Raw genomic sequence first — 21,840 nt, 5'->3', positions numbered from 1 at the left:
TATAAGGAAAGTTGTAGGAAATTTCATCCTCTTCAATATTGTATTAATTGAAAAAAAAAATCCGATGTGTAGTGTTTTAGATCTTTATTATGGCAGTGTAACTTAATGCATAAATAAAAATCGGTGCATAAATAAAAAAATATATAAAACATAAAAAATCTGATTTTATAGAAAACAATAAATTTTTTTTAATTTGCCTAAATTATCCTAACAATAAATAGACATATTGAATAAATTTCTATGGCATAAGTTTAGCCGCAAATCAGTCGAAGAATATACATTATTATAAATAAATAAAATCTTCCTACCATAATTTTGAAGATTTTATTCTGATACAATTTTCAAAATTGTGGTAAGTTTTTAATATAGAAATGCCACAGATGGCTCTACTTAATTCTAATTATGATAAATGCCTTTGATAAATATTTTTCTTTAACAATTCATTATAGAGAACAAATTTAGAAGAACATTAAATTTTTACATAGAAACTAAGTAGGAAAATCTCACTATTTTTGTTCTTAACTACATAAGTGTACAGATTGAATAACTGCTACATAAGTAAATGTATTAAATGGAAAAAGTTGCACTATCCTATTTAAGTAAAGGTAAACATGTTGTGGTAAAGTTAAAGCCGTATATTCGAAGTAAAGTAGACTTTCACAGTCAAAGATACTAAAGTCAGAAATAAATACAGTTTTACGACTTTAAACCCAAACCCCGTGAGGGTTTTTACTAGTCGGAACGGCGTTCTCCAACTGTCTAGGTGATCCAATCATTTTTCTAGTAGTACCTTTATTAGGCCCCTCCATAATTTGCCGAATATCTTCAGGAGGTGATATGCTTAAACTCTCCAGATTCGCCTCTTTCATTTCATTAACTAACTGTTCTACTTGTTTCTTTTTTTCAATGATACAAGTTTCTAACTGAGCAACCTGTAAAATATTTTAAATCTACACTATAAAAATGTTGAAAACAACTTGACAGTGATATAGAAATAGAAATTTAAGCCGTTTTTTTGAACAGTCAGTTTGAAAGTGTCAGGCCTGAAACCCCCTGTTATTCCCCTTGTAAATATTTCAACTATTTTTATGAAAAAAATCTCTTATGCCAGTGTTCACAGTTTTTCCTCGAGGCTCCCTTCGTCCTTAACTTAACATACCGAATTCCTTTCATAGACGCTCTTCAGCTCTTAAGGATTCCTTGACCGAGAAGAATTTTCGAGGGAGGGTGGAAGGTAATTTGACGCCACCTCGCCATTAAATTATAGATTTTGCTGCATCATATTGCTTATTGTGTTGTATATTTTTAATTTATTTAGATTAAACAAACATATGTATTTAGATAAGTTTCTTAATTTTGTGAACAGAGCTGTAAAACAACCGAATTTTTATTTAGGCTTACCGAAAAGTATATGTAGAAAATCTTTTGGAATTTTATGGTGAAGATGAATTAAGATACGAAACAGATACAAAATTCCTGTATTGTCCATTAGAGATTAGATTTCTCCTCGGCTCTTGTAAAGATTAAGCATCCACAAATTTTACATTATTTTTTTTTAAACACTTATATTACGCCTTCTGTAGTATAGACAAGAAAAAAATTGCAGTAAATCCACAATTTTCTTCAGAAAATTGCGATAAAAACACTTAAAATGTACGATAATTTGGTGGAAGAACCATACAAGCCAAATGATCTACATAATACCTATAACCAGGGATGTAAAATTTCCGGAAAATTAAATTTATGGAAATTTTTGGAAATCTGAATATTCAAAAATAATTTGTTTTTTACATTTTTGTACTATTAACTTGAAGGTATTTAGGCAGTTGAGGTTAATTTTGAAAAAAAAAAAATGTTTACTTGAAATTTCTTGACAATTCTAGTTTTTAATTTTTTAAAGTCAAACGGTGCGTGGTACCACAAAAGGGTATAGAAGGTAAAAGTTGTATCCCATCGAGGTGCATTTGTGGTAAAAAGACTCTGGACTCAATAAAAGTAGCAAAGTTTTAAAGAGGAAAAACTGGAGAGTAAAGATTTGCTTTACTCTCCAGTTTCTTTCAAAACCTCAGAGTTTCAGGTAGATAGGTTTCAAGTACAGGCTTACACATGTAAGCATCCCATCGAGGTGCATTTGTGGTAAAAATTTCAGACCTCTAACCTGAAATGTTCCTCAGATATTGAGCAGAAACTGTAAAAAACGAGAGTCAACTTTGACGCCCTCTAGCGGCTAAACGGGACAACATAGTGGTGCCAGCTCAGCGTCACGTGATGGCCCCGTTCATTAGCTTTCTTTTGTTATACGGTGTATTTATACAGGGTATTACAAATAAGCGAGTTATGGACAATGTTCTGGAAAAGTGTACCAAAATTTTGCTCAAATTGGGAATTTCTGCTTTCGAGGAGGGTGGTCAAAGTACCGCTGCTAGAGCAAAAACAATTGAATATCGATACAAACATTTTACATCAAGTAGGCCCAGAATTTGACGTTGATTCCAAAAATCAAAAAAAAATTATTTGTTTGGTTTGTTGCTCAAATTTGGGACACCCTGTATACTGATGGATTATCTAGGAATAAAGTATATGCAAATATCTACAAGCTTCGTATTTGGTATTTTTTTATAAAATGAAAATTAAACAAGTTACAACACATACAACATGTTAAAAATTCATTGAATCACCCTGTAAACTACTCCATTGTATTGTCAATAACTCGGTTATTTTAACAATTATAGGGTAGTTCAATATACCAATTTCTAGCCCTTGAAATTCTCTTTTGACCACCCTGTATAGCGTTTTTACCTAAAACGTCGAATAAGTGAGCTATTTACTGTTAAAACTGATTTTGACAGTTTTTACTGTGACAGCCCATAACTCTGTTATTTTGACAGTTACAGGGTGGTTCAATATACCAATTTGTAGCCCTTGAAATTGTCTTTTGATCACCCTGTATACCATATATAGTAGAAATGTCACGCTACCGAAAGATTAAAGCTTTTATACCGGGAATGTGTTGTCCAGAAGGAATAATTCTATAAATATTTTTTTTTTAAATTTGGTGATTAAAGTTTGTGGATGCTAATGTTTACAAGACCCTTATTTTCAATTAATAATTTGAATTTTTCAACTAAATGTATTAATAAAACCTTTTCTCTTTCAGGTAATGGTTTTCTAAGAATCCCTTATTTTGCTAAAATGAACAAAAAATGATTAAACATCTACAGAAAACTGGGAATTCCATATTTTTGAGTTGCCCTAATTTCAATTTTATTTCATAACCCTTCATAATATTCTTTTTTTGTCTAATTTTACCTGAATCTGTAGTACAGAAAGAGAGAGCAGTAAACTTCAGCTTTTTTGACACTTCAGTTTTATGTTATATTTTAACGTTTTGCAGCGTTGACAGATTTCTATTATTTACAAGGACGCCTTACTCAAGGGCGTCTGAAGGAAGGCTTAAGGATTCCCTTCGAGGTGAGACTATGAATACCGTAAGTCCGGTAAGACAAAGGGACAAAATATCGTGGTTAAAGCTAACTTAAGGTTTGTTTTTTGGTTGTAAAGTGTAGCATTTTGTCCTTCTCAAACTTACGCGGTAAGATATAAATTAAGAAGCTGACACCCTCAAAAATGTTTTATAGAAAGAAATGTAAGTCAAAGTGATTTTTATTTGCAAGTGACATGTGTAAGTCTGAAAGAGAGGATATCAATGGATCATTGCTTACCTCTTTCTTTAGTTCTTCAGCTGTTAGATGATGAAGTTCAGAACTCTGTTTAGCTAATTCAATGTCTTTTTGTATCCTTTCCAGTTCCAATAAAATTCCCTTTTCCACCTGTTTTCTAGACTCAAATTTTTGACTAGTCATTCTCTGTTCAGCTTGAAGATCCTCCATCAATAACCTGACATTAAATGTTATTTTAAAACAAATTCAGACTCCAAACATTGCTAATTACCTTATTTTGTTCTTGCATTGAAGTAGTTCTGTTTCACAGTTAGCCAATTTAGATCTTAACAAAGTTATTTCAGATTTTAGAGTTTTATCTTGCTGTTTGACTATTTCATGTTCTTCTTCTACATATGCAAGGGCATGTATCTAAAAAAATGTTTTTTTCTTGAAAATTGATTCCCTACAATTTTTAGAGACATCTCTGAGATTAATTTGTCATTTTAGCATTGTTTTTACATTTTCAATAATTTTCAAAAAGTGTGTTCTTCCATGAAATAAAAATTGATTCTCTAGAATGTTTATAGTCATCTGAGTATGATTTGCAATTTTCAGTTTGTCATTTAAACATTTTGTGTTTCCATTTTCAAAAATTTGCAAAATATACAAAAAGGAGGAAGCTCACCTGGTCCTTGTTGCTTTTGGTCTGATTGGTAATTTTGACCAATTCTTGAGCAATAAAATCTAGCTGCAACTGTTTCTCCCTCTCTTTACCCTCCCAATATCCTATTTCAGCATCACACTATTTGCAATATTACAGTATTAATACAATTCATCATTAAACATAATTCAGACTTACTTTGGTAATATCAGCTTGTTGGCTGTTCAGCTTCTCTCTCTGATAATTTATGAGAGCAATTAATTCCCTATATTGAGCATTAACCAAACCATTTTCAATTGGTCTGTGTTTTGGGTCACTCCATTTAGTTTTATTGATTTCCTGTTAAACCAATTAAAACCTTTACCTGCATAAAAATTAGTCACAATAATTACCTGATAGACATTTTTTTTGCTGCTAGGAGGAGGTGGATCTCTGTAAGGGGGTGGTGCTGGGGGATCTTTGTAAGGGGGTGCCACTCTATGACTAGGAGACTCCAAGGCATGGTCAGAAAAGTCTGAACCACAATAACTGTTTTTCTTAGGTGAACTATGTGGTGAGTTGCTTAGGAAAGTTTCCTTTACTTCCAAGTGCACAGTTTTCATTTGTTGAATTCCTTTGACTACACCCACATTTTCCATGCTGTTAGTGCTTTTACTGCAAAAAATGCATTCTCCAAACTTGCTTGCAAAACTGCCTTTTTGTAACTTACTTGTTTTCCACTGAGATGTTTTGTATATCTCTTGTAGTGGTTTCAGTAAATGTGTGATGTGGAACATTTAAAGGTTTGATTCTATTATTAGGGACATTTGATGGTTTGTTACTGTCATTACGTTGCAGTATAAACTGCACATCATTCGAGTATTCCCCCCATTTTAACAGTAGCTACAACATAAATGTGTCCCAGTTTGACCCACAAACAATACTAAACAAGTTGGACTACCTTCATAGGATTTTCTTGGGGGGCAAGCTGCCTCTCATTGTTTCGCCACCTTTCAATTAAAGTAAATCTCCCAGATTTGCCAGTAGCATGGGCTAAAGCAAAAACTACATCCTGGAAACAAATTGAACACAAACAAAGTGTGGCAAACTCTAGCATGAAGCTGTTTAATATTACCTGGCAAGTTGTATTTTCCGTCACCCCACAAACAATTCTCTGGATTCCTTCTACCCAAACTTTCAATTCCATAGCTTTTGAAATGATAAATCAACCTGAAGACCCATAAAATCAATATACTAACTTGAGCTTTTTATACTGTACTTACTAAATACTTTTAGCCACAGTTGTATCATTTTAAGTGGCACTTGCAACTACCATATATTGAAAAACTAAAAATTCCTTGCATAATTAATAAATTCTAATAATCTAGTTCAATAATAATAAATAAATTCCAAAAAGTAATTAAAAACCTTTGTTGACATTTAGTATGTCAGCTTGACAATCATCAATCCGGGATGAAGTTGGCAACTAAACTCTTCTTTTTAAACAAGATGGCCGTTAAGCTTTACAATCTTATAAATCCAAATGGAAGGGGTAATTAACAATTTATGGAAAATAAAAAACTTTCATTTATACTCAATTTAATTATGTACACTGAAAAAAAAATTATGATTGCTCTATCCTTATTAAAAAAATTAGCATCTAATGAAATATAAGCAAATGTACAATTTAAAAGTAGCACTGCACCATTAAAAAGAAAAACAACACCATTTCTTATTAATAATCAATTATGTTTTCTCCTCTTTCTCTTTGTTGTATTTTTCCAACTCTCTTAAAAACTGAGCTTTTGGTTTCATAACATTAGGCCTATCTCCACGACATTTGGGACAGTACCATTTACCTTTAGGTTTAGTTGTCAATGTAACACAAGAGAAATGAAACCACTCAATAGGACACAAGTCATTGTCACACATAATCATTTCACCAAATGAAATCTGATCACATAAACAATAAGTGGGCTCATCAGGATCAATTGCTTGCTCTTCAGGTGGTGGAGAGTCTTCTTTAGGTGTTTGTACTTGACGTGACTTGCGCTTCTTCTTTTTCCCAGTGCTACCTTTCTTCTGGCTTGATGTTGCTGTTGTGTTATTCACAGCTGGAGTTTGGCTTCTCAAAGAGTGTTCTGGTGTAGCTGGTTCATTCTGATTGGTTTCCATTGGAGTTGATGACTCTTTATCATTTCTAGTTCTCCTTGCCCTTTTAACAGGCCTATCAGTATTATTTGTTGATGTAGTGTTATTGGCTGTGGGTGCAGCCACTGGAATTGGAGTTTCCTTTGATTCTGCCTGCACAGGCTCATCCTTACCAAAGTCTGTAAACAATATGGTAATGTTTAGCATCCTAAAAGCTGCTGCAAAGAAAATTGAGTACTCACCTAGGTTTCGGAAATCCTGGTCTAAACCGCGGGTTTTCAGCTCTATTTTATCGTGGATGCTTTGCAGTAAGCTCATTTTTTCATCACCCAACTCTTGAGCGGCTATCAAAGCTTGCTGCATCTTCTTGAACATCTTTTCCTTCTGGACACTGTTTGTGCATTCTTTTATGTGCCGTTGCTGGTTCTGAACCTCCCTCACTCGGGCTATAAAAGTAGCTAAATTAGAATTGAGAAAAATAGTTTAATTATCACTTTTACCTAAATAGTAAACATCCAGTTCTCTCATTCGAGAAATCAGGCGTTGTAGCTCGTTTGGGAAGTTTTCAACGCAATCCAAGTAATTCTCCACGTAGGTGGCCGAATATAAAGCCTCCACGTTCACTTGGTTTAACATTTTTATAAAGGACTTTGCCAGTTTTTAGTTAGTTAACGAACCATATTTTAAATACTTTTGTACAGTGAAAGCCAAGAAGGAAAACGCCAAAAACCAAACAATCTAAAATGTCAACTGTGAAATGTCTGTAGTGTCAGTCAAGTGTCTAAGAGTCTAAAATATTGCCAGCATAGTTGCCGCATCATTTTCCTAGTCTGAATCTGAAGGACTGAGGCAAGATAGAATTAATGGATGAATATTGCCAGAGAATTCAGGAGTGAAACACATTCTCAAGTCCCATAGCATTAGAAAAGCCATACTTTTGTTTACTACAGCAGAAACAATTTTTTGTTTGTTTTTCACATATCGCTACTCGCAACACAACGTATGATTTACTAATTATTTGGCAACGCTGTCCACTAAACTAACCTCACTTTTTCCTTTATGCATTATTAGAATTATTAAAATAATAACTACTATTACCAAAAATAATCATAAAAACAATTCTTTCTGGTGAAAAGGTGAAAACCAATTGATTCTACGGCTATATACATTAAAGTCTATTTAATGTGTGTAGTAAGTGAAAACTTCACATTATGGCGTTATTAATCAAAACAGGAAAAACATTGAGAAACCACTGGAAAAAATCCACTTTTTTTGCTGTAGTACTTGCATGGGGCGGCACATACACCAAACATAAGATAGAGTAAGTACCAAGTCTACCTAAACACACATGGGATTAACTGTAGAAATTTAGAACCCAAAATTTGATGACAGTTTATTGTGAACGAGCTGCTCAGATTGGGAATCAAACTATTCCAGTGACAGTTAGCCCTAGAAATGTTACAGTAATTTTGAATCCTAACGCCAATAAAAGAAAAGCCCAGGCGGAATTTGAAAAATATTGTGTACCACTGCTTCATTTGGCTGGGATTAATGTTGAAATTGTAAAGACTGAATCTGAGGGGCATGCTAAAGATTTAATTGAACATTTACAAGGAGCTGAGGCTGTTGTAGTAGCTGGTGGTGATGGCACATTATCTGAAGTGGTTACAGGATTGTTAAGGAGGACTAATGAAAATAGTTCAAGTCTTGTGCCTCTTGGTAAGTGACTGTACTTTTCATATTTCTTAATTTACATTTACTTATAAAGGGGTTTTACCTCTTGGAAAAAGTAACACAGTGGGTAAGTCACTGTTTCCTGGTGAAACTAAGCTGGAAAAGGTTAAATCCCTGGCTGATGCTACTATGGCTGTAATTGAGGAAGCAACAAAACAAATGGATGTAATGAGAATTGAAATTGTAAATGAAGAGAGCAAAAAACCTGTTTATGCCCTAGCAGAGTTAAAATGGGGTGCCTACAGGGATGCTGAAGCAAAGAAAGACAAATACTGGTATTTTGGAGGACTGAAAAAATATGGTACATATTTGGTAAATGGGTATGCCTGAATCATTTGTGTTGTAAAATAAATGATAATGGTAGAATTGAAACTTTAGTGTAAAGAGCAGTTTAACATGGGACTGCAAGGCTGCATTACAATACAGTCCCCCTTGCAGTGGTTGTGCTAATTGTTGTACAGTTCAAAGCAGTCAACCTAAGTCCAAATGGTTTCAGAGGTATATTAACTCCTTGTACACTTCAGCAAATAATTCAACCCCACATAATTTAGTTTTATAAAAGAGGATGAACAAGTGCTAAAAATGAGAAACATACTAAATCCAAATTGTGCTCAAAAGGTTGAGAAGAATGTACTAACCACAGACTTAGTACTATGTACAACAAATGTACTCCCTCAGAAGTTGCAAAGCTTAGAAACTCCCAAGTTAAGTTTGTTTTTAGGTCCAGAAAAAGTGGATTACTTGGATTTTGTGAAGGAAGGATGGAAGTCTGAAAAGGGAGAAATGAGAAATGTTTGTATTAGGTTGTTTTACATGGATTATAAATTTATTATTAAATTTGCAGTTTAAAGAAGTGATTGAAGCCAGAACTGTTGACCTTAAGCCTGAAATGAACAGGGAAAACCTTTGGTTTTCTATTGATAATGAAGAGTATGAAGTGAAACCAGTAAGAGTGACTTTATTGCCTAATATTTTAAAAATGTACTATAATAGAAATGAAAATATTAATAAAGTCAGTATGTAAATAATTTTGTTTTTTATGACTAACCTTTATTTTACAAAATAAATCAGCAGGTCACAAAATAAAAAAAAAACTCTTGGCTAGGGTACTTCTCAAAAATTAAACTCATCATCTACAAAAGAAAAAGATCACACAAATAGGTAATCATTGAAATCTTAATTTTAATTAGTTTAAGGGTTCATACATGTTTTTAACTGTTAAGCTATTTCAGCTGCTTCATATGTGTTTCTTCGAAAAACTTCGTTACTTACGAAAACTGAACATTCCATTATGAAGTTAAATTATTAATAATACTAATACTAATCAAAACAAACAACTTTTACACTTTTAACAGCTAGGTATTCGCTATCGCCTCCATCCTCCAAGACAGGTTAGGTCGTCTGGTTAAGTTTGACGTCATGGTTTAAACCTTGGAGTGGTTTTTTATTTATTGGTTTAAACCATGTCAAGGAAAATTCAGTGGTTAAGTGTTAAGTTTAATCTTAACCTGGTTTGAGTGACAATTCTTAAAATGTAGGATAATTTGAAGGACGAAACACACTTCACAACTTCACATCATTCAACATGACAGGAAATCAGCTGTTTTATAATTTATATCAAATCGGGCGTAGTTGTATTAGTCAGCGCAAATTTCTGAGCCAGCTTGGGAGGTGGCTTGTAAATAGGGAAACTTTGTTGTTCCGATATGGATGATCGTCTCGTCGAGGGGTCCCCGAATCCCAAAAGGCAAAAATTGGACCCCTTTTCGGGTCCCTCGGATTCGTCCGGTAAGTAGCTATCTGTAATGTGTGTTTATTTTGCCTCAAGCATGTCCTGGCTGAACGCAGGAGATACGTTTCTGTAGCTGCCAAAATAAAAACATTACTTGTAGGTTTACACTACAGCTCTTTGGCTATTCACTCTTTTGTAGATACTTTCCAGCAAAACATCATACCAAATTTATGTGAACATGAGAACATGTATTAAGTAATTCATAAAATGTACTACTCCAACCTACAATAACATTTTCTCTTTGTTAAATTTCCCTTGATTGAATTGGAATCTTTGCTTCAAAGCTTGGACATTCACTTCCCATATTTGTTGTGGTGTAAACTTTGTCTTATAAACTAGATTCAGTATTAAAATTCTCCTGATTCTTATCCTAAACTCAAACATAGACCAAGGTGGTCCACCCAACCAGGTATGCATAGGGCTAATTACCATGCAGCTATTGTTGTAAATTTGAACTCAATATATTTCTTAATCTGTTTGGTTACAGTGGTCACTCCACAACAAAAAATTCAAGGAATTGGTCCTGGATTTGAGGCACCATCAGCAGGACCAGTTGGTAATGTAGGTCCATTAGGGGGTGATGGGAGTATGGTCCAAACACAACCACCTGCTCCATCACCAGCCCAACCCCAGTCAGGGCCACCTAGTGTATCTCAGCCTGGTCCTCAACAAGCTACCCAAAACCAGGGTGGTCAACCTGGAGCACCTCCTGCACCATCTAGTAGTAAGTAGTTTTTTAGTTTGTTTATTAATGTGTGTTTATTGTAAAAAGTGACTAACTGTACATACAGTTCTATGTTATGGTAGTCAGAGATTTTAGAAGAGTGAGATTTCCTATGATTATATGTTTTCTATACTCCACTGGTTTTAAATGATACAATAACTCCAGTTCACTGTGGTGTAAAATATAACCAAAAAAGTTTAAATGATCTAAGCACATATTTTTTGTTCTCTTTGATCATTTAGCTGTCAAAAATATTGTTCTTTATTATCACAAATTCAGGTAGGTTTTATAGGCTTCAGAATTGTTTTTTTCAGTATCAAGAACTACTTTCCATTCCTTAGGCTTGAAATGATGAGTTTGATTATTTGTCAAAATAATAAAAAAAGCCCTTTGATTTGTTGGTTGTTGGTTTTCTGTATTCACTACATAATAAATCTTGTGAGAGGCAAAGAATAATACAATAATTAATATGGTTTGGTTTATCAATGTTTTCTCCAGGTTGTTTGATCTCATATTTCATTATTTTTTGTTCTGGAGTTTCATACATTTAGTTTGCAGGGTTTATTTATTATGGGGACTTGTAATCTGACTAAATAATTGTAATAAAATCTATTATATTAGAAACCATGTGGTAGCATTTTTAAGTTCAAGCTAATCTTCTGAGTTATGATTGACACTTTAAAACCTTAATTATCTAATGTAGTACAATGTGAGGATATATTAAATTAGCTGAATAAATCTTTTCTTTCCGTTCTATTTTTCTCCCCGGAAATTAAGTGTTTCTTCAAAATTTCAGATCCAGAAATAAGAAAATTGATCCAACATCAACTGGTGTTGTTGCTACACGCACACAAATGTCAAAGAAGAGAGTCTACTCAAGCAAATGGAGAAGCATGGACGTGCACACTGCCACATTGTAAAACAATGAAAAACGTACTTAATCACATGACTACCTGTAACGCTGGCCCCAGTTGTTCAGCGGCTCATTGTAGCTCTTCCCGGCAGATCATAAATCACTGGAAAAACTGTATAAGACAAGATTGTCCGGTTTGTTTCCCAATAAAACAAGCAGATAAAAATATAAGTAATAACGCTGCGGCTACTGCAAATACGCCTCAGAACGTCTCTGAACCACCAGCCGTAAATGCACCAGATGCTGAAATGCGACGGACTTATGACACGTTGAGTTTGCAGCAAAGTTTAACCAATGCAGCAAACATGTTGGCCAGAGGAGCTGAAGCGGTCAATCAAGGTCTTATAAGTCAATTACCAGGTGGTTTACCAGGACAAATGACTGCGGACTTGCGAAATCATTTAGTGCGTAAGCTGGTTCAAGTAATTTTTCTACCATCTACTGGTAAGTAGTTTTTTAGTTTGTTTATTAATGTGTGTTTATTGTAAAAAGTGACTCTGTACATATAGTTCTATGTTATGGTAGTCAGAGATTTTAGTAGAGTGAGATAGATTCCTATGATTATATGTTTTCTATACTCCACTGGTTTTAAATGGTACAATAACTCCAGTTCTGTTTCACTGTGGTGTAAAATATAACCAAAAAAGTTTAAATGATCTAAGCACACATTTTTTGTTCACTTTGATCATTTAGCTGTCAAAAATATTGTTTTTTTCAGTATGAAGAACTACTTCCCATTAGGCTTGAAATTATGAGATTGATTATATTTGTCAAAATAATAAAAAAAGCCCTTTGCTTTGTTGGTTTTCTGTATTCACTTCATAATAAATCTTGTGAAAGGCAAAGAATAATACAATAATTAATATGACTTGGTTTATCAATGTTTTCTCCATGTTGTTTCATCTCATATTTCATTATTTTTTTGTTCTGGAGTTTCATACAGTTAGTTTGCAGGGTTTATTTATTATGGGGACTTGTAATCTGACTAAATAATTGTAATAAAATCTGTTATATTTGAAACCATGTGGTAGCATTTTTAAGTTCAAGCTAATCTTCTGAGTTATGATTGACACTTTAAAACCTTAATTATCTAATGTAGTACAATGTGAGGATATATTAAATTATCTGAAGAACCCTTTTCTTCAAAATTTCAGATCCGGAAAAAAAAATCCAACTACAACTAGTGTTGTTGCTACACGCACACAAATGTCAAAGAATAGAGTCTACTCAAGCAAATGGAGCAGCATGGACGTGCACACTGCCACATTGTAAAACAATGAAAAACGTACTTAATCACATGACTACCTGTAATGCTGGCCGCAGTTGTTCAGTGGCTAATTGTAGCTCTTCCCTGCAGATCATAAGTCACTGGAAAAACTGTATAAGACAAGATTGTCCGGTTTGTTTACCAATAAAACAAGCTAAAAATAGAAGTAACGCTGCGGCTACTGCAAATACGCCCCAGAACGCCTCTCAACCACCAGTCGTAAATGCATCAGATGCTCAGATGCGACGGACTTATGACACGTTGGCTTTGCAGCAAACTTTAACCAATGCAGCAAACATGTTGGCCAGAGGAGCTGAAGGGGTCAATCAATGTCTTGTAAGACTGCTTCACCTGTTACAGCGACCAAAGAATGGTACCATTCGGTGACTGCGAACTTGCGTAATCATTTGGTTGTTGAGGGACACATGTATGAAATGGCAAATTCCAGATCCGAATCGTATAATTTTCTCGCAAAAAAACTTTATAAAATTCAAAAGGAGTTGAAAAAAAAACGTCAAAAGCGGAAAGAACAACAGCTGCAAGCGCAGCAAGGAAATAGACCAAATATTCTGGGCGTTGTACGACGGCAATGGTACGACCACAACTTCACTTCCAGCTAGTTTATTAAGGGTTTTGTTTGGTCTAACCCATCTAGTTGAAGATCTGCCTCTTGAGCGTTTACCTTCTACTCGTACTTTCCCTTCTATGATTTGTTGTTCCATTCTTCCTGATCTTCTAGCTACATGCCCAAGGTATTGCAGATACATGCGGTTTATTCTGTTTATCAGCCTTGAACGTGGACCAATTTCTTATAATACGGATACGTTGGTTCGGTGTTCTGTCCACGATACCCTTAAGAATCATCTATAAACCCACATTTCGAAAGCCTCTATTCTGTTTTTATCTGCTTTATTTGAAGTTTATGTTTCCGCTGCGTACGTTACAATGGGGAAGACAAGAGCATCAACTAGACGGAGTTTCGTTGTTTTGGTGATAGATCTCGTCTTTCCATATTTTATTTAGCTTGATAGTCGCTGATCTTGCCATAGTCAGGCGACGCCGTATTTTGCTTTCACATGTCCCAGTGTTGGTAATCAAGGAACCAAGATAATTGTTTACCACTTCATAGCCTGCAATTTCTGATATTTGTGGAGAATCTATCCATATTACTATATTTGTCTATCAACTATCGTTATTTTCGTTTTAGATTTATTTATTTTTAAGCCATATTTTTCGCTAATAACTAACAGTCTGCTCATAATTTTCGTTATTTCTGGTATTGTTGACGCTATGATCAGTGTGTCGTCGGCGTAAAGCCGGATTTATAGATTCGCGTAGCGCAACACAGCGCAATTCTAGCGCAGCGTAAGAAAGTTGAATCATCCAAAATATGTTTATCAACGTGTTGATCAATTTATAGATGCACAAGCGTAGCGTAAGCAAAGGTACTTTTACTGCCGCTCGTACTTTTGATGTCGCTCAGTCTAATCGCTACCAATCATTCATTCATCAATACAGTTAAACTATTTTGGTGTTATCAAATATTTACTCAACTATATTATCTAAAGAACTACTTATTATTAAAATAACTATTACAACATTTTCAAATTTAACCATGGGGAGAATTTACTTCTATTTTATTATTGTTTTTCTTCTTATGTTTGGAGAAAACATAGCATGTTTCATACGGCGTAGAAGCTATTTTTTGTACTTTAGCTGCTATTGCAAGCCTCACTTCGTTCGACTCTCAAACTGCAACTTGAGTCAAAAAAGAGAAGCTTCTACGCCTAATATAACAATATACATTGGTTTATTATTGTCTCCTTACTTTAGACCAACGGCTTGGGTAGTCGTGGGATGAGGAGGGTACAGAAACACCCAATTAACTGTGGTGCGACGTTTCGTGATCTAATTGTCACTTTTTCAAGCACTTAGCTGTTGTAGGTATTCCAAAAGTTACAACCTACCTACCATTCCATGTTGTAGGTATTCCCAAAGCTACAACCTACCTACAACAGCTGAGTGCTTGAAAAAGTGACAATTAGATCACGAAACGTCGCACCACAGTTGGGTGTTTCTCCTCATCCTATTCTCAGAAGTTGCAAAGCTCAGAAACTCCCAACGTAAGTAGGTTTTTAGGTCCAGAAAAAGTGGATTACTTGGATTTTGTAAGATGGAAGTCTGAAACGGGAGAAATGAATCATTTATGGAACCAAAAAATTTTATTCTTCAAAAGGTACATCAATAGCACTTTTTTATATTAAGCCATAAGTTTAAAAAGAAAAAGTAATTGTAGAATGCACAAATTTGTCTAATATACTTATTAGTAATATACATATCCTTATGTTATAGCAAAACATACTGATGAGGCTTTGGTGACAAAACGTCTATCTATTATACACACACATATTTTTTATATAAATAGATTTACTAGACCTGGTCACATTTATTTACATTTTAGAATAATTAATCCACAACTTCCATATTAAAGGAATATTATGTACAAATAACAATCACAATAAAAGCTTATATTATTATTATTATTACTATTGAATCCTAAAAACAACAGTACGCACGCACGAGAACACCTAAATTGTACTAAACCTTCTATAGTATAGTAGAAGTAAAATAAATATACATATAGTGCAATAAAGTGGAATGTTGCCAAGAAATTATTTTATTATATTCAGCAAGTGTGATATTCATACTTCTTAAGTAAACTTGTTTTTTAAAGACTATACAAGTTCGGTTGAATTTTATTGCTTTTTCCATATGTTTCATTAATAGGCAGAATGTAACATGGAAGACCGCGCTATAGTAAGTGATGTAGTGAATGTGTTAAATACCATCAAACCTAGAGAGCGTCGCTCCAAACTTGCTTCAAGATATTTTCTTAAAAACTCATCCTTCTCGGGATGAAAAACCTTTCTCATACATACTGAAAGTTCTGTTTGTTATTAATTAACGGTTCTCGTTCAATACCTAAAAAATATCTGTTAAAAAAATACGGTTTAGTTTAACAGATTATTGTACACCTTTATCAAGATCAAAGCTGTTCAGCCAGTCTTGCTGTTCCGAAGCTTTGCATCCGAAACAAGTACACTCAAAAAATTCAAAAATATTCCGCAACGGTCCTTTCGAGAAAGGACTTTTACCGCGGTTTGCCACAAAGTGACCATACCGACTTTTGTTCATTCGCTCATTCGTAGTCATTCCCAAAAATATAATCTGAAATTTCACTATTTGCCACACAAAACTGTGTTTAAACTAAATACATACCTGGTACAGCTGACAAATTAGTAGCATAAACACCCAAATGCCGTGAAAAGCTGCATTTACCGATACCCAAGCAACCCAGGTGTCACACTGTTCAATGGCCAACAAAGTTTCCCAAAATGTTCGATTAGCCCGTTCATCTAATGCGTTACATTGGGGATCATTTTTCCAAAAACTAAACGCTCCGTACAACATTTGACTGCACATTATGACCAAACAGGCCAGAAAACCAATAAAATACTTGTGGTTTTTTGCTCCTGAAATTTTGTTTAACCTATCTGTGATGTAAGGTTGAAACCAGGGCAGATGGCGTATTATGTCATCACACCGATTTCTTGTCGGTTTAAATGTCAAATTATCCTAAACAAGTTTAACAGAAGTATAAACAGGGTAACTCAGTTTTTTATATTACAGGGTATCAAAAAATATAATTTAGAATTTTAAGTGATCATTTCCTACACAGGATATGTGAGAGTAAAGTTATTTATCGACAATTATTCATTATTATTATAATTTATCTTCATCAATCTGACAATGTGTGAATGTTTGAACAAAAATTCGACACAATGACGTAACCGCCAACTACCGCGGCTTGCTTTATAACTTTATAACTAAGACTTTATGCAAAATTCACCTATACAGTTAGCTACCCATGGACAATGATGATCAAACCTAGCAACGCAGTGATTACAAATGGAACAATGTTTAGATCTTAACGGTCTGCGCACCAAACAGGCAGAGCAAAAGCTGGAAGGTTCAAAACCACTGGGGCCCTTCTCAGCTAACTCCAAAATCGTCTAAAGCACCACAAATAAGTCGTTAACATGTAATTACAAATTAAATCTTACTCGGAATTGCAATTTTTTGTTAGTAGGAACTACCCCCGCATCTCCAAGCCAACTTTTCAGAAAGTTGTACCACAACAGACTAGAACTAGCCACAAAAATAACTGTTGTCATAATACTGACTACAGGTGCGATGTAAATAAACCACGTCACGTAAAACCACGCTTTTGTAGAAATGTATATGCTTAAAGGTAAAAGCGCCATTAGGCGGTCATCGTAAAATACTTGACCTAAAACAATGTCTTGTATCATCAAACCATGATTGCCCGCCCTGCATAAACTTACCTAAATAATGAATGACTATGTACAAACATATTAAAAGGAATACTTTGATTATGACTAGAATATTAGTGCCCATAATTGCTCCTGCTATGTAAAAGGCAAAAAAGGGTGTACCCACCATGCCCCACCATCGAATTCTCTGCAAATTTAATCAACCTTCACTAAAAACACAATTAAACAGTCTTAATAGTACCTTATCCCTAGCAAATTTGGTAAGAAACCCTTTAGAATGTGCTTGAGCATGATCCTTGACCAACTCTGAAACTTTAGGGCTAACCCACATAGATCCAGCTTGAGACTGAATCAATTGTAGAGGTGATTCGCCTCTGTTATTTGGGATATTCAAGTTAGCATGTCCTTGCAAAAGTAGGGTTGAAATAGCGTTGGTATTTCTCGCCATGATTGCCCAATGAAGAGCTGTGTTTCCATGAGTAAAGTCTGTCAAATTGGGATTTGCACCCAAAGTTAGCAATAGCCTAGTAGGGTCTAGGCTGCATATTTTCCAGACAGCCCACATTAAAGGAGTCATGCCTGTTCTGTCTGGTAAATCGGGACTGACACCTCTAGCTACAAAATAGGCCACCAAGGCCGTATGGCCGAACTGGGTGGCCAAATGAATGCAAGAACAACCCTCAGCATCCCGTAAAGTCGGGTCTGCGGCGGAGTTCATTAGAATTACACAGGCATCCAAGTGACCTTGCCTTGTAGCCCAATGAAGTGGTGTAGCATGTAGCTCACCACCTATTGCATCAACAATTGCACCTTTATCTAAAAATATTCCACATTAACTAATTTTAAATGTGCAAACAAAGTTTAAAATACCAATAAGATAACGCATAATTTCTTTTCGATTGTTAATGGCCGCCCAATGTAATAAAGTAACAGTTTCACTGTCCTTTTGGTTGACATCATAGCCAGCTTCAATCAACTCTTTAACACGGGCATAGGCCCCATACTGCAAAAATCATTACCAGAACTTAACTCTTAAATATTTCAAAATTATAAAATAACAGAATTTGTGTATCACAATGCACAGTTTCACACAAATTCACAGTAAATACCAAACCAAAATCCAAAAAATATAATTAACACTTGTATTACACACTGGGAGTGTTATTTTTGGCCATGTTAATTTTATTTCCAATTCAAGCAGGCACAGTAACTGGTAAAAGGTGAGAAATACACCAGAAACTTTGAGAATTTCCTGATACTGGTAGAAAAGAACACATAAAACTAAGAAAAGTAATCAATTGCTTAAAAACCATGTGGCTTAAAGTATGTAGTAAAATAAGTGGATTTGAGGCCTCAATTTTTTTTACTTATTTGCTGTAATCTGCAATATAATGTATGATTTTCATTAATGTAATAATACCAGAATAAAGGATTTTTTTAACAGCAAATAAGTATACTTATGGAGGTATAACACTGAATAATATAATTCTCCTTATACACAGGGTATTTGATAAATAATCATAGTTGTAATATAATGAGTGATTTTAATATATTTAGATGTTGAAACATCTGGTAGTTAGCACACTTTTTTTAAGCAAAAATATGTTAAAACATAGTTAATAATTTCCACAATTTCAAACTCACAAAGATTGAAAACATAGACTGTCTACCATTTTATTGATAAATCAATCCAATAACTATAATTTAAAAACAGCAGAAACATTTTTTCTCTTTTTCCTGCTACCACAATCATTCTTAGTCTTCAATGAGTTTTGTGGTACAAATTTCAATAATCATTGCCTGAAAATGGTACTTAAAACAAGAGAACTGTTGTTTAAAAATCTACAATATTTGTAAAATAAAATTTGGCTCAAGGTCATCAACATGTGAATTTAGGTGTCCTTTATGAATATCAGCAAAAATACAAAACAAAATGAAAAAAAAAACAAAGACATGGACATTGGTCTCAATTGTTAGCCACACTACTTTAGTTTGGTTTTCACACAAGTGTGTTTACCCTTAAGCCCTATGTGACTTTCAAAGCAGTTTCAACTTTGGAGAGTTATGTTTTTAGTGTTTTTACTAACAAAGAATAATATAAGCCATACTTCCACCCAAGTTGTTGGCACATTATGTATGTACTTCCATGTAAAAAATAAATTTTGCTAAATCCAAGAAAATTAAATGATCTTATCAAAAAAGGGATGTTGTGTGATATAAGCTATGATTCAACATAAAACCTAAATGAAATTTTACCTGTGTTGCTTTAACTACATCAAATCCAACATAGTCATTCTCAATGGCTGGCACTTGGGGCTCCTTTGGAATTAAGCCGTGGTATTCTCGCTCCGATTCGGCACACACCCCGGCGCTAGCCGCAGCGGCCCCGCAGGTATTCTGATACATTTTCAACCCAAATTTAATTAGGTTGAATTGTTTACAATTTACAAAAATCTATAAATATCCCATGGAATAAGGTTATTTAAAATAGATCTGTCAAATGTCACACAACGTCTTCTACTCTTCTTTATTCAATAAATAGGAACTAAGTAATATGCAACCAGCAATACACATTAAATAAAATAAATAGTAATAATTTTATGACTGTATAACTCATTGATTGATTGATTTATTATATCACATACATACACATGGGTGGAAATAGAAAACATAAAATTTTATTTGTAAAAGATTAAATTTGACACACACACAAATATAAGCATATTACACAACAAAAATCACGACAATTATGTAAAACAAGAAATACATATAGTTAACATTTATAAGGTGGTACAAACTTAAAATAAAAAACACAGTCAGTTTCAGAGTACATTCGAAAATAAAATTAAGTTTGGGTCATCCTGTATATAACTATTATTTGAGCTATGAATAGTTACAATATGAGATTTAATATAATACAAATAATCACAGCAGACAACAATATCAGAAGGCAAGTTAAACAGGAATGTAATGTAAAAATGTGGACAGAGAAATCTCCTTAAATGTGCGTTTAATACACAAATGGTATCAAAGCTTTTCTGTTTTTAGGAAAATAAGAAAATGTCTTCTGGTACCACCAATGAGACATCAATATTGTCTCAACCTGAAATATTGAAGTATATTAGTTTTTTAATACTGGTTCCAGTAGTTATCCATACTTGATTAGATAAAACCCAGCTAAAAACAAAGAACCAAGTAATATTGTTCCACAATATCCACATCAAACAGGAATACATCAAAATTTCTGCTGTTTGATGAGGGCATGACAAAAGTTCAAACCAGTCTCCATGAGGCAGCTTATATTTGCTTGAAACTACTTGACCTAGAAAGCTTATTTAAACAAAAACCCTGTACAGGCATTGAAAAGCAAACCATCTTCATTTTTTCTTAAATTGGCCAATATTTTTGTGCAAGTGTATTGATGCTTCCAAGCTAACATAAACAAAAGAATGGCAATTTTTTCTGATACACTTAATAAATGTAGATTTAATGATTGGTTCTGAATGGTCTCTACAAAACAAATGCAAAAAAATTGAAAGTTTTTGACTGGAGGATGAAACTTACCTGGAGTTTTAGTAAACAGAGGGGCTTCAGAAAGAATAGCTAAAGCAGCCCCAGGATAATGAATAAGACCAACCAGATAATGACTCAAGTTCATTCTACTTTTTTCACTAAAAACTGATACTCTTTGAGTATCATAGAACCTTCTATAAACTTGAATTGTCAACAACAGCACAGCAATGAAGACATTACGCTTCTCCACTAAAGTTAAATAGGATAGTTATTATGCATTGTTAGTTAGTTATATTTACCAAAAGCGACTCTTTCACTGCCACAGCTCAGATCTAGAAAGTAGGTTACATGATCAGGTACATTTCTGTTAAAAATGTAAACTGCAGTAACTAGCCACAGTAAATAAGTATACAAAAAAAATGCAAGTATATAAAAATGCTTAAACCAGGATTTGGGCACTTCTATTGCCAGTTTTGACTGCTTTTCTGAGCCAAACTTTCCATAACGAAATATCTGGGACAGAAACTGAGGCAACCTAGATTCAAAAAAGTTAATAATACTTGAATATATGATAATAACAACAGTCAGTAAGCTAAACAACACCCTTATAAAATTCATAATAAGTAGTTCTTTTTTTATGTTTTACTTATAATGAAACTGTAAATTTTGAATTAAGAAATATGCCAAATTCCAAATGTAATGTAAACAAAACCAATAAAATGGCGCCACGTCAACTGTCACTTAATAGGGATGTAAAAAATACCGATTTGTTTTTACATTATAGGATTTCAAGTTAATTTAAAGAAATGAATAAAATTTTACCAAACGTTTTGCTTTTTTACCCTTTCAGCTTTTTGTGCATCAGTTGCTACGTCAAAGAGCAACAGCATATTTTGCTACAGCAAATGTGCACACTACACATCACTATTATTTACATTTATTATTATTAGTACAGTACAGCTAAATTTACCTGACTTTCATCTTTTAATTGGAATGATACAAAAATTAAGATTTACAACTAACTAAAAAATTTTAAGTAGTGATTAGTGCATTATTCATACATTTCTTGCATTTTGTATTGCCCGCCAA

The 21,840-nt window shown here is 33.9% G+C and overlaps 6 protein-coding genes and 1 long non-coding RNA gene across 10 annotated transcripts; 2 read left to right on the top strand and 5 right to left on the bottom strand.

The window, feature by feature from the left end:
* Positions 1–69: 69 nt before the first annotated feature.
* RASSF8 (ras association domain-containing protein 8) lies at positions 70–5,755 on the bottom strand. Of its 2 annotated transcripts, none has more exons than XM_081989860.1 (10): positions 5,586–5,754; positions 5,438–5,532; positions 5,264–5,374; positions 5,033–5,205; positions 4,716–4,977; positions 4,522–4,662; positions 4,348–4,464; positions 3,952–4,091; positions 3,723–3,897; positions 70–932 (listed from the first exon to the last, which is right to left on the bottom strand). In XM_081989860.1, exons 2-10 carry the CDS (start codon positions 5,507–5,509, stop codon positions 705–707), a joined length of 1,419 nt encoding a protein of 472 aa, XP_081845986.1. In that variant the 5' UTR covers positions 5,510–5,532; positions 5,586–5,754; the 3' UTR covers positions 70–704. The 2 variants fall into 2 exon arrangements, with proteins under 2 accessions (XP_081845986.1, XP_081845988.1); XM_081989862.1 differs by having other exon boundaries at positions 812–950; positions 5,586–5,755.
* Positions 5,756–5,884: 129 nt separating this feature from the next.
* Positions 5,885–7,208, bottom strand: LOC145735793 (inhibitor of growth protein 2). The gene is made up of 3 exons (XM_081989867.1): positions 6,954–7,208; positions 6,696–6,899; positions 5,885–6,632 (listed from the first exon to the last, which is right to left on the bottom strand). The coding sequence occupies exons 1-3, from the start codon at positions 7,087–7,089 to the stop codon at positions 6,049–6,051; spliced, it is 924 nt and encodes a 307-aa protein (XP_081845993.1). The 5' UTR covers positions 7,090–7,208; the 3' UTR covers positions 5,885–6,048.
* Positions 7,209–7,326: 118 nt separating this feature from the next.
* On the top strand, positions 7,327–9,215 carry Mulk (acylglycerol kinase-like protein Mulk). Its single transcript, XM_081989864.1, has 6 exons — positions 7,327–7,774; positions 7,826–8,172; positions 8,222–8,507; positions 8,566–8,685; positions 8,739–8,979; positions 9,032–9,215. The coding sequence occupies exons 1-6, from the start codon at positions 7,665–7,667 to the stop codon at positions 9,209–9,211; spliced, it is 1,284 nt and encodes a 427-aa protein (XP_081845990.1). The 5' UTR covers positions 7,327–7,664; the 3' UTR covers positions 9,212–9,215.
* Positions 9,216–9,345: 130 nt separating this feature from the next.
* LOC145735798 (uncharacterized) lies at positions 9,346–10,501 on the bottom strand. Its single transcript, XR_014179762.1, has 2 exons — positions 10,206–10,501; positions 9,346–10,052 (listed from the first exon to the last, which is right to left on the bottom strand). It is a non-coding gene; the product is annotated as an uncharacterized LOC145735798 (long non-coding RNA).
* Positions 9,595–15,421, top strand: LOC145735790 (uncharacterized). Of its 2 annotated transcripts, XR_014179761.1 has the most exons (5): positions 9,595–9,975; positions 10,467–10,703; positions 11,500–12,060; positions 12,771–14,749; positions 14,929–15,421. XR_014179761.1 is itself a non-coding variant. In XM_081989863.1 (4 exons), exons 1-4 carry the CDS (start codon positions 9,894–9,896, stop codon positions 13,268–13,270), a joined length of 1,380 nt encoding a protein of 459 aa, XP_081845989.1. In that variant the 5' UTR covers positions 9,595–9,893; the 3' UTR covers positions 13,271–15,421. The 2 variants fall into 2 exon arrangements, 1 of the variants encoding a protein (XP_081845989.1); XM_081989863.1 differs by having other exon boundaries at positions 12,771–15,421.
* On the bottom strand, positions 15,087–19,690 carry Hip14 (palmitoyltransferase Hip14). The gene is made up of 9 exons (XM_081989859.1): positions 19,495–19,690; positions 18,109–18,241; positions 17,480–18,054; positions 17,290–17,425; positions 17,008–17,234; positions 16,794–16,956; positions 16,163–16,416; positions 15,919–16,111; positions 15,087–15,865 (listed from the first exon to the last, which is right to left on the bottom strand). Exons 1-9 carry the CDS (start codon positions 19,642–19,644, stop codon positions 15,813–15,815), a joined length of 1,884 nt encoding a protein of 627 aa, XP_081845985.1. The 5' UTR covers positions 19,645–19,690; the 3' UTR covers positions 15,087–15,812.
* A 204-nt stretch (positions 19,691–19,894) lies between these two features.
* Positions 19,895–21,476, bottom strand: LOC145735792 (polyprenal reductase). Of its 2 annotated transcripts, XM_081989866.1 has the most exons (5): positions 21,051–21,474; positions 20,803–21,000; positions 20,611–20,748; positions 20,397–20,560; positions 19,895–20,341 (listed from the first exon to the last, which is right to left on the bottom strand). In XM_081989866.1, the coding sequence occupies exons 1-5, from the start codon at positions 21,367–21,369 to the stop codon at positions 20,249–20,251; spliced, it is 912 nt and encodes a 303-aa protein (XP_081845992.1). In that variant the 5' UTR covers positions 21,370–21,474; the 3' UTR covers positions 19,895–20,248. The 2 variants fall into 2 exon arrangements, with proteins under 2 accessions (XP_081845992.1, XP_081845991.1); XM_081989865.1 differs by having other exon boundaries at positions 20,611–21,000; positions 21,051–21,476.
* Positions 21,477–21,840: the final 364 nt, after the last annotated feature.

The sequence above is a fragment of the Ips typographus genome, linkage group LG11, assembly GCF_016097725.1.
Source record: "Ips typographus isolate SLU linkage group LG11, UJ_Ityp_2.0, whole genome shotgun sequence".
Classification (NCBI taxonomy): domain Eukaryota; kingdom Metazoa; phylum Arthropoda; class Insecta; order Coleoptera; family Curculionidae; genus Ips; species Ips typographus.
The sequence above is the reverse complement of the archived record's forward strand: the minus strand, read 5'-3'. Positions and strand labels throughout refer to the sequence as shown.

Bases quoted from the DNA above. Each gene is read 5' to 3' on its own strand.
- RASSF8 (XM_081989860.1), bottom strand. From the start codon at position 5,509: ATGGAATTGAAAGTTTGGGTAGAAGGAATCCAGAGAATTGTTTGTGGG. The intron at 5,206-5,263 runs GTAGTCCAACTT...TTTATGTTGTAG, and splicing joins CCCAAGAAAATCCTATGAAG to CTACTGTTAAAATGGGGGGA. The intron at 4,978-5,032 runs GTAAGTTACAAA...CATTTTTTGCAG, and splicing joins AACATCTCAGTGGAAAACAA to TAAAAGCACTAACAGCATGG.
- LOC145735793 (XM_081989867.1), bottom strand. From the start codon at position 7,089: ATGTTAAACCAAGTGAACGTGGAGGCTTTATATTCGGCCACCTACGTG. The intron at 6,900-6,953 runs GTAAAAGTGATA...CTACTTTTATAG, and splicing joins ACTGGATGTTTACTATTTAG to CCCGAGTGAGGGAGGTTCAG. The intron at 6,633-6,695 runs GTGAGTACTCAA...TATTGTTTACAG, and splicing joins CCAGGATTTCCGAAACCTAG to ACTTTGGTAAGGATGAGCCT.
- Mulk (XM_081989864.1), top strand. From the start codon at position 7,665: ATGGCGTTATTAATCAAAACAGGAAAAACATTGAGAAACCACTGGAAA. The intron at 8,173-8,221 runs GTAAGTGACTGT...TTACTTATAAAG, and splicing joins TTCAAGTCTTGTGCCTCTTG to GGGTTTTACCTCTTGGAAAA. The intron at 8,980-9,031 runs GTTTGTATTAGG...TTAAATTTGCAG, and splicing joins AAAAGGGAGAAATGAGAAAT to TTTAAAGAAGTGATTGAAGC.
- LOC145735790 (XM_081989863.1), top strand. From the start codon at position 9,894: ATGGATGATCGTCTCGTCGAGGGGTCCCCGAATCCCAAAAGGCAAAAA. The intron at 10,704-11,499 runs GTAAGTAGTTTT...TCAAAATTTCAG, and splicing joins ACCTCCTGCACCATCTAGTA to ATCCAGAAATAAGAAAATTG. The intron at 12,061-12,770 runs GTAAGTAGTTTT...TCAAAATTTCAG, and splicing joins AATTTTTCTACCATCTACTG to ATCCGGAAAAAAAAATCCAA.
- Hip14 (XM_081989859.1), bottom strand. From the start codon at position 19,644: ATGTATCAGAATACCTGCGGGGCCGCTGCGGCTAGCGCCGGGGTGTGT. The intron at 18,055-18,108 runs GTATTTTAAACT...GAATATTTTTAG, and splicing joins AATTATGCGTTATCTTATTG to ATAAAGGTGCAATTGTTGAT. The intron at 17,426-17,479 runs GTACTATTAAGA...TTAAATTTGCAG, and splicing joins CCAAATTTGCTAGGGATAAG to AGAATTCGATGGTGGGGCAT.
- LOC145735792 (XM_081989865.1), bottom strand. From the start codon at position 21,369: ATGAATTTTATAAGGGTGTTGTTTAGCTTACTGACTGTTGTTATTATC. The intron at 21,001-21,050 runs GTAAATATAACT...ATTTAACTTTAG, and splicing joins CAGTGAAAGAGTCGCTTTTG to TGGAGAAGCGTAATGTCTTC. The intron at 20,342-20,396 runs GTATGGATAACT...TCAATATTTCAG, and splicing joins GCTGGGTTTTATCTAATCAA to GTTGAGACAATATTGATGTC.